At 41.0% G+C, this 10609-nt stretch overlaps 1 protein-coding gene across 8 annotated transcripts in view; it reads left to right on the plus strand.

The window, feature by feature from the left end:
- Positions 1-10609, plus strand: part of si:dkeyp-72e1.9 (syntaxin-binding protein 4) — a 129873-nt gene that overhangs the window by 111582 nt on the left and 7682 nt on the right. For all 8 annotated transcript variants that reach the window (XR_005233852.1, XR_005233853.1, XR_005233855.1 and 5 more), the window contains one exon: positions 6713-6801. Coding sequence is in view for 3 of the 8 variants with exons in the window: in XM_037978726.1 (XP_037834654.1) it covers positions 6713-6801 (89 nt within the window). In the remaining 5 variants the exon portion in view is untranslated. The remainder of the gene's footprint in view (positions 1-6712; positions 6802-10609) is intronic.

A 10609-nucleotide genomic window follows, 5' to 3' on the forward strand; every position in this document is an offset into this window, starting at 1 on the left:
CACCAGCTCAGGCTCCTTCCCCACCAGAGAGGTGACATTCCACGTCCCTAGAGCCAGTTTCTGTAGCCGAGGATCAGACCGCCAAGGTCCCCGCCTTCAGCCACTACCCATCCCACATTGCACCCGACCCCTTTGGCCCCTCCCATAGGTGGTGAGCCCATTGGAAGGGGGACCCATGTGACCTCTTCGGGCTGTGCCCAGCCGGGCTCCATGGGCGAAAGCCCGGCCACCAGGCACTCGCCAACGTGCCCCACTTCCAGGCCTGGCTCCTGAGTGGGGCTCGGTGACCTGCTTCTGGGCGAGGGAACACTGCATCCAAAACTGTTATTCTTTATAAGGAGTTTTTGTGCTGCACTTTGTCTGGCTCCCTCACCTAGGACCTGTCTGCCTTGGGTGACCCTACTAGGGACATGAAGCCCCTGACAGCAAAGCTCCTAGGATCATTGGGACACTCAAACCCCTCCACCACGATAAGGTGGCAGCCCAGGGAGGGGCTCCAACAATTATGAGTCCAAATAAAGAGTCCAAATACAGAGAGGAGGTGGAACTCCTGGTGCAAAGAAAATAATCTCTGCATCAATGTGAAGAAGACCAAAGAGATGGTGGTGGATTTCAGAAGAGACAAGTGTCCTCCTCCCCTGTACATTATTATTTAGAGTTTATTCTTATTTATTGTGCTTTCTCTGCTGCTGCTCCTCAAATGTGGCCTTTGGACATCAGACAGGTCTCTTCCTTTTCTGTTTTTGAATCACTTCTTAAAGCACATCTCTTCTCCTTGGCTTTTGGCCCCATCTGTTAACTTTTTAGTTCATTTTAATTTATTTTATGTGCTTGTCATATGGCGTGGAGACAGAGGCGAACCCAGTACGCAGACTCATGGTAAAAAATGAAGAAAACTATTTATTAAACTTAAATACACAAACGAAAAGGCTGGCGAGGCAGCAACACTAACAATAACAAAAATACAAAACTAGAAACGAGGCATGACATGGAGAGGGACAAGAAACCAACAGACTAAGCGGAACGAAATGACCCAGTAGAGAATGAAAAACAAAGACCGGTATTTAAAGACTGAGGATCAGGAGGAAAATGGACACAGGTGAGTGATTACAAACAGGTGAGAATGATGGCAGTAATTGAGTTGTCATGGTAATGTGGGTGTGGCATGAAAGACTGGAATGTAACAGAACGGCAAGGTATGGAAGGAGGCGTGGCAAGTTACTGGGGGAGGTGAAAGTGACAAGACATGAACACAATTTAAGATAAACAAAGCAGAACTGGAAAACCAAACAAAAACACCAAAACCATGACAGTGCTTGTATTTGTTTTTATTTTGGGCTCTTTTTACTTTGCTTTTTTGATTTTTATGATGTTGTTACTGTTGTGTTTTGTTTATTGTAACCGTACAGCAGTTTGGTCATGTGGATGTTTAAAATGCTTTATAAATAAAGCTGGTATGGTATGGTACTGCATACTACACTGGGACTACAGAAGAAAATTTACCAAAGGGTAAATCTTGTGTGATGCATTAAATGTTTTTACATTTATTTTGTAGTTATCCTTATTAAATAAATAGATTTAATTCATATATGTTGATGGCTTGGACTTTGTTCTTACCATTCAGCTAGCTCTTCAAGACCTGCCTTACTTTTTGTTGATACTTGGTTGTTGCTGACTTCCTTGCGGCTTCATCCTGGTTGCCATTTGCCTGTGGGATTCTAAGGTATTTGTAGCTGTCCTGGACATCTACAATGTGGCCTTCAGGTATTTCAACCCCTTCAGTTGTGATCACCTTGCCTCACTTAGATACTATTCAACTGCATTTATCCAGTCCGGATGGCATTTCAGTGTCCTTGCTGTATATCCTGGTGAGGTGGACCAGTGAGTTGATGTCTCTCTCATTTTGGCGTACAGGTTGATATCAACCATGTAGAAAAGGTGACTGATGGCTTTACAAATTTGTAACCAGTATTCATTGCCATTCTTTGCAATGATCTGGCTGATGGGGTTCAGGCCCATGCCTTGGTCCAGCCCTTTAGTATATGCCACACTGGATGCTGACTTCAGTAATTAGCTTGGAATTGGCCTATAGAGTTGTCTTCCACATTCCCATTAAGCTGTGGATGAAGGTTTTTATTGTCCTGTTGATGTTCTAAAGCTTCAAACACCCTAATAACCATGTCTTTGGCATCGAGACATAGGCTTTCCTGTAGTCAATCTAAGCAGTGCACAGGTTCGTGTGTCTGGTCTTACAGTCTCGAGCTATGGTTCTGTTGACCAATAGCTGGTGCTTGGCACCTCTGGTGTTGGTGCCAATTCCCTTCTGTGCTGCGCTCAGGTACTGACCCATGTGCCTATTCATCTTAGTCACTATGATGTCTAAAAGGAGCTTCCATGTTTTACAGAGGTAGGTGATTGGCTGGCAGTTAGATTGGATTGCCCCTTTCTGGGGGTCTTTCATGATCAATACTCTCCAACCTTGGGTCACCTACTCCCTTCTATTTGCAACTAGTTCATTTGTACTGGCGTTCATGGAAAGCAGTCAATATTTAAAGAAAGTAGGTATGGATCATGTCAGGCCTTGGTTCAGTCTAGCTCTTCATACCCGAGACTTGGATATCTGCCACTGTGAAAGATACTGGTTCTTGCTTTGGGAGATTGCTATGTTCAGATCTTAGATCCTGTAGCCATAGGGCAGTATCACTGTGGGATGCCTCCTTTCCCATGTTCTTCTCCAGTGTTGCTCACTCTCAGCTCTGGGTGGATCTACTCTAATGTTATTGCCCTTCCTTTGGGAGTACACTTTAGATGGTGTGTGCTCCTGGCCTCTGCTTCTTAAATGTATCTCCTTAGTGAATGTACCCATACTCAAATGGTGTAAATGAGGATATATCCCCCCTCGCCTATCGTCCTTTTTCCCCCTTGCCGTAGTATTTTTGTTGTGCCTTGTCAATCTCTAACTGTGATAGCAGATTTCTACTCTTGAATGTTGAAAAACTGGGTTCAAAGTTGTCATTCTGGATGTTGGGTATCAAAGTTTCCATAGTTTCCACATCTTTCACTCTCTAGGCTTGTTTGTAGAGTAGTGTTCTTGTATATTTGTTGGGGGACCAGGACATTCTGATGAAAAACAGGCTACTGGAACAAGACATAAAAAAGGTAAAAAAAAAAAAACCAACTAGTTTTACATTATTTTTCTAATGTAGATAAGCTATTGAAGTTTTAATATGTCATAATCTCAGTTTGTCAGTTGTCTATCATTACCTTGGTAAGACAGCATCTTCTCATTAGCATCCTGCTATTCAGGTATATCTAGCTCTGCAGTCTGAAGTCGTAGCTCTCCTTGGCCAGTCCTAGCAGACTTGTGTTTCATCTGAAGACTCAACATTTATTCAAATATAACTCAGATGATACAGAGGTTCTGATAACTCTTTGAGGATGCAGTGGCAAGTGATGGATAGACTTCAAGTGTCATGTTTTAATCACATTCCCTCAGAGCCCTCGTGGAACATGTTCCACCTCTTGCACATTTACTAGAAGCTCCTGCAGCATTCTCTGAGTGCTAACACAACTTGCAAGATCCCACATGAGATCACGCATATCATAATTACAAGGTATGACCTAAACATCTACAACTCATGATATCATCTTACTCAGGTATAAAATGCAGCGGGAGATGTACATTAGTTTAGGGAGTACTAGGCTTTTTATTCTTTAATTAGATTCAGCATAGATTTATTTTCATGACCTCCTGTGATTTTACCTCAGAGTAAAACTGTTAACATGTATGAGACTTGCACTTGGCTTACTGAAAAGTAAAAGCATGTTTGTTATAATTCAGTCCATCAGTTAAGCCTTATTTAAAGTAAGAACAAAAAGTACCAGATCAGAACAAACTGGTAGTTTGAGTTCTGGCCAGGGATTTTTACTCATCTGTCTGTGCGCTAATCTCCGATTAGGAACCACATACACATATATACAATGTATGCTCTCTGTCACACTGATCTAAAAACAGATTCATATCAGTGCACATGGTACGGAGGGAGACAGTCATGGATGAAAACAGGAAGGATTTAGGTTCACATAAAAGTAAATTTTCCTTCCAGTGAGTTTCATTCAAAGAATGTTCATGTGATATTTTTTACTGCATTCTTTCTCCTCTCAGGTGTGTTCCAAGTGTTCACATTTGTTAATACTATCAAATTGATCTGCAGTCTGCTTTTTTTCCTCAATCAGTAGTCAAGGAAGCAAGTATAAACCAGGCCTTCTCAATAAGTGGCCCCTAGATTGAAAACAGCCCTTTTTAAAATTGATTTGCCCCCCTCAAAGCTGTCAGAATCTCAAACTGATTTGTCTGAATATAATAACAAAAATATGCAAAACAGGAGGGGTGGAATGATCAATCTTCTTTTCCATACAACTGTGGAAGTCAGCTATTTGTAACCAAAAGAAAACAGATAGCAAGAGATGGACTGTACCAACACCTGACAGAAGGTTAAAGGACTGGACTGGGCCAACACTTTACAGAAGGTAAGAGACAGATTGGACCAATGCCTGACAGAAGGTCAGAGATGGACTGGACCAATACCTGACAAGGAGTTAGAGACAGACTGGAGCAATACCTAAGAGAAGATTAAAAAATAGACTGGAACAACACCTGACAGAAGGTTAAAAATGGAATGGACCAACACCTGACAGAAGATCAGAGACACACTTGACTAACTCCTGATAGAAGGTGTCAGGTGTCGGTCCAGTGTGGACTGACACTGGACCGACACCTGACAGAAGATTAGAGCTGGACTGGACCAATATCTGACAGAGAGTTTGAGACGTTGCTGCTGGGAATAAATGAGGTGGACTGCACACAATCATGGTAGATTACATTGTCTTTTGAATTTGAGTTTGAATTGTACAATCATTTATAGGACAAAACTCTTGAAAGGGAGACTTAACTGAGCTAAAATAAAATGGAAAATATTGTTCATAAAAAAGTCTATTGCCTGAGGGACTCTAGTCTTCAATAGCCAATATATTTATCCAATCACTCAACCCAAACAACACCTCCCCCCAAGGTCAGACTTAGGGGAAATGCTGAACTGTATATGCCACAAAAGGAGTTACAGGAGTAAGAGTTTGAAAAAGATTTGAAAACTGTGACACCCACTGTCAGTTGAACATTCAGTTGAAAAATCTGAAAAAAAAATCATAAAAGTTCAACTGCAATGGTGCAAAACCCTTTAAAGATTTCAAAATGATAGTTTATTCGTGTAAAGTTCAACTTTCTTTGACCCAGTAAACGTTCAGATGATGTTTGTACTGTGAAGTATGTTTAAGTTATAGAGCTCCAAAGAGTGCTGGGTTTTCTCATCTGCTTTGCCTAATTCCCATTGACCTGCATTAATATTATTAGTAGTTTTTAATTTAGTTTTATGATATAGTGTGATGTATTGCTACCAAAAGTTATAGCACCATTCCCAAACTTTTTAGTGTATAAAGTGCATGTTTTATGCTAAAACTGCACAACTAGATACAGGACAACAAAGTCGTAATAAGGATTCCTCGATGCATGTGCATTGGCATCTTTAATAATTATAAGAGTTCACACAAACTAGCAAGTCTAATGTGAAAGGTGGCCCATGGCTCCACCTGGAAACCACTCAACAGCTTGTTACAATCCTATTGACTGGGATTACCCTGGCCAAGGTTATTCCCTAGGTGCTGTGACCACTTAGCTAGCCACCAGCCTCTTATTGGTGGGGCCAGTTGCTAGCTGTGACAGATGTCAGGAGTTTGTGTTGAGGTGAGCACAAAATGAAACTATTATTCCCCACCCCTCCTTTTTTGACACAGCTTCTGAAGAGGGTTTTTGTTTGTTTTGTCAGCTGCTGTGCCTGAAGTCAACCATGAACATTTTAAGCCTGTGAATTATTTGTATTTACACTCAAATCTGCTGAAGTATTTTTTTTCATGTTTACAGGGTTTATGCCATTCAGAGTTTTATTCACACACCTGTATCCAGCTACAGGTGTTTCACAAACTCTAAATCTAATTGCCTGTTTTAAGACAAACGATAAAAAATTAACTCTTCTTGAGTAAAGTTTAAAACAGGCAGCTGGTTGGAACAATAATCACTACAATCAGCTGCCTAGCAATAGTGTGTGCAGACACTGCTGTTACTGACACAGCCATACAAATCTGGGACAGACAAACTCATCAAATTAATATTAGGCATTGGCTCTCGGCCCCCCACCCCCACCCCCACGCCACTCATGCCGTTCCCCTCTCTCTCTCATCTATATAATCATCCATCTATCTTCCGCTCTCCTGTTTTTAATCATCTGTTTTTCATTCACCCGCCCCCTCCCAACACACTCACACACCTCCTCTATCACCACAGCCAGCTACTTCTACTCAAATCCAACAAGAGTGAGTCTGTCCACTCTGATTTTAAAGATAATCCAATGATATTTCTCCTCTCATTGTTTACAAAATGTCCTGTGTCCACACATGAACTCTCCTCATTCACACTGCTTTGGAAGCCTCATGTGTTTTCTCCACAAATCATATTTATATCAGAATAGTTTTAACTCTACTTGCTACTTTGTCTTTTGCTGAAATCAACTACAGTACAAGTACACATACTTTGCTTTGTTCACAACTTTTACCTGTACTCTCACCTTTATTCTTGTGTTCTGTGTTCTTCTTTCTCTAGGTTCAACCAGCCAGAGGTCACCAACAGGAGCAAAACCAAGGATAACACTGGACCCTTACATACGCCTAAAATCTGATAAGTTGGACTTGGTGAGTGCTCTCATTTTCTCAGGAAAGTAGTTTTAATGGCCTACTGCTAAAATTACTGATGACCATAGAACAGTACATTGCTTATGTTGTAACAAAATCACACATCAATAGATATTTATGATTTTATGTCAAACGTCAGGCATCAGTTATGGCTGTCAGCATGGTGGGTGTTAAATAGGCTGATATGGAAGCTTGAATGGCTTTAAATAGGCCAAATCATTATGGTCAGAGTTTGAGAGTGGGGGTGGGAGTGACTCTGACTGGCAGTGAAGAGCAGAATGAGAAAAAGCTAACTACAGTGGGTTTGCAAAAATATTAATTCCCTATGTATTGTTTCTATCTGACTGCCTTACAACTTAGGGATAATCAGATTTTTAATTTGGTCATCAGTAAAAATTCAACACAAATCATGTAATGGTTTAGATTGCTTAAATTTTTTAATCTTTTTGGTTCAAACAAATTTCCAACAAATGAGTTGTTATTGAAATCAGAAACATGTTTATTTACTTTTTGTATGAATTTACAAATCAGTCTCTTTTGTTTGGAGCAAAATTGAGTTTTGTAGTGCGCGCAATCATTATCTTTTCCCAAAGATTTTTAAATCTTTCTGTACTGAAAGGTACTAGGGGTCCCAACCCCAATTTTAAGAACCACCGGTCTAAACGTTTTACCAGCATCTTCATATCCAAATGTTTTGTCTCAACAGTTCACATCTCCCATGATTAGAGATGCCAGTCATAATCTCAGTTGGTTTATTTTTTAAGTTTGTGGTCTTTATTGTGTAATTTAACATTATTTTCTTGAGAAAGTGAATTTTTCTTGCCCACCTTTTATTTCCACTTTTCTCAACCTTGTTCTTAACCTTACAAAAAAGCAGCTTTTCCTAAAGAAAAACATTTAAAAAATGATTTCAGACTAAGGATTTATCTCATTGTGATTAACTCATTTTCACAGTTGTAGCACTTTCTCAACACTGTCACAGATTTATCTTCATCTAACCATTGATCTCCATCTTCTCTCTGCATTTTGTATCACACTTACACTGTTCATTTGTTATTTTTACCCTATCAGCACATTCTCCCTCCATCCCCATCTCCTCCCCCACAGCTTCTAATCTCTTTGCTCATGAGTTTGGTTTTCTTCTTCGTTCTCTGGCTCATTTTTGTTGCTTTAAGCAAATCAACTTTGATTTTAATTTACCACAGATGTTGTCCAGTCAGTGGTTGACCCAAATCTATCAGTTCATTAGTTTTTTTCTTTTACAAAACAGATAGAAATGAATTTGGATTCATATAACTTTGAGAGCTCTTGTTATGAAGGAAAAAAATCTAAATAAAAATGAATAAATGAGTTTTTGTACAGTGTGAAGCCTAGAGTGTTTATTGCATCAGGGGCCTGTACTTTGAAGCAGCTTGAACAAATCCAAAGTGTCCAAAGATCTCACTTAACTAACCCCAACAATGAAGACTGTGCTTAGTGGTGCTATGAAGCTCGATCTTATCTCTAAGTAAGCCTAGGTTTTCTGACCTTTGATATTTGTGCTTTTTTGTAAATCGCTCATCTCATTGTGATGAACTAATTTTTACAGATCAGATGATTTCAAAGAACCAATCACAGTCATGAAGGATGGAAGAAAAACAACAAAGAAAGACAAGCTGTAACGTTTTAGGTCCCAGAATGCCATAAACCAACACGCTGCAAAGACAGGGTGGAGGTTTCAAAAACGTTTAGTTCAATGAAGATCAGGTAGAAGTTGTCCTGCTTAGGTCAGGTTTCACTGGAGAGTCGGGGATCTGGGTTTTACAGGGTCCAAGAATCCAGCTCAAGCAGGATAGGATGATCAAAGAAAGTTTAGTCTGGAGGGCTTCAGAGAAGTTTGCTGAAAGCAGAGGTTAGCGCATCCACAATCTAATAATTTGTGGTCATACACAGGGAAATCTCAGGCAGAGAGGAAGAAATCCGGAATACACTTTGACTTGAAGCAAGGTCAGGGACAGGCAAGATTCAGCAACAAGAGATCAACAGGGCTCTACCCACACTCCGGTAAGGACTAGGCAAAAACAGTGGTCAGAAACAGACAGGGTCGATGAACAGATAGCTCTCACTGAACTTGAAACAAGGCTTGAAGGCTGTGACAGAGGTAACAGACGATCTTACACTGAGTAGGTGACGTGTGGGTATTGAAGTAGGGAGCAGCACAGGTGAGGATAATGAGCAATCAGCAGGAGAGGGAGAGTGAGCAGCATGAATCAAGGCTGAACAGAAATCATGACACAAGCTGGCCAATAAATCCTACAAAGCAGTTAAAACTGACAACAAAGAATGGAGTGGTGGACATGAAATGTAACTGCACATATGACTGGAATGATTACAATATCAGATCAAATGGACCATGGAGTTGGCAGTACAGGCACATTGCTGGTCCCATGTCATTAGGGTGAGGCCTTCCCCTTGGGCCTGGATACAAGCAGTGATTAGTTGTGATATAGAGTCCTACAGTTGTTATACCATCTCCTGCAGCAAGACAGCTCACCACTTTTGGAACTGGTCCCAGTTCTGATCTTGCAGATCTTGCAGATCAGCACTGGGTCAGGGTTGATGACCTAACTTATCCCAAACATATTGGATTGGAGAATGACTGTAGTACAAAAGGCAGAACAAGGGCAGCTAAGAGAAGAGATCGTTAAGGTGGGAGGCCAGGACTTGCCTTGGCAGATGATGTAGTTCGGTTTTAGACATGTTCAGACAGACTTAGCAGATCTGGTGGACAGCCCAAAGTCTGCTTAGACAGACATGTCAATTTCCACCTAGACAAGCAGGACAGACAAGCGAGACAGACAGGCATCCAGTGATGTATGGTGGGTCAGCCTAGAAGACCAGAACCAACCGAAGCAGGTTGACTTTAACAACAGACACTGGGTCTTGTGGTGATGTGTGATCGACAGACTGATCGTACGGCTTTTGCAGTATTGCATTCTCTGTGCTGGCCCATTGTGGTGACGAGGAAGATGAGCTACAAGGCAAAGCTCTCTGTTTACCTGTTAGTCTATGTTCCTATCCTCACTTATGGTCTTCTTTTTATTTTAAAACAGGCAGCCACTACCACATTCTGGGTACAGAAAGATTTAAGAGGGACCATCATTCAAAATCATATTAAATGTGTGTTATTAAAAAGACAAAAATTTTCTCATAAAGGTTAACCATTTGGCCAGTTTGGGTTGTTTAGGGTCTTACAATGCAAATGAGCAAACCTTATATCCCCTTCCATACTAGTGCCCCTTTTTCATGGGCTTGACTCGACTCGACACAGTGCGGGTTCAGAGTCTTTCCATTGTGTGGTCCTGCCCATTTTTAGCGCGGTTCTTAGAACCTACTTAGCTAGGGTTTGAGACAAGCGGGTTCGAGCTAAAGATTTGACATCAGCAGACTGCAGCTTAAGATCAGGAAAATGTTGATTATACGGTCCGGTTGTTAAGGACCACCAGATGTTGTGAATGAACAAGATGTCACGACAGGATTTCGCGATTTTGCGATTGCAACTATTAACGCAAAATCAAGCAATCCCCGCGAAATCGCAACTTTTTGCAACTTTGCCCAAAACACCGCAACTTTCCCGCAACTTTAACCCAATATTTATTGTCTTCTTTGTGGGTTTGTGTAGTGTGGAATACAAAATCACCCCAAATAACTCACGAAGAAGACACATGACATCACTTCCTGTTAACATCAGAATGCCGGGAGCGTGCAGGAGCAGCGACCGAAGCCAAAATGTGCGCTAATGCTTCACATTTGCACACAAAGATTTCAC

This window comes from Kryptolebias marmoratus, linkage group LG12 (genome assembly GCF_001649575.2).
Source record: "Kryptolebias marmoratus isolate JLee-2015 linkage group LG12, ASM164957v2, whole genome shotgun sequence".
Lineage (NCBI taxonomy): Eukaryota > Metazoa > Chordata > Actinopteri > Cyprinodontiformes > Rivulidae > Kryptolebias > Kryptolebias marmoratus.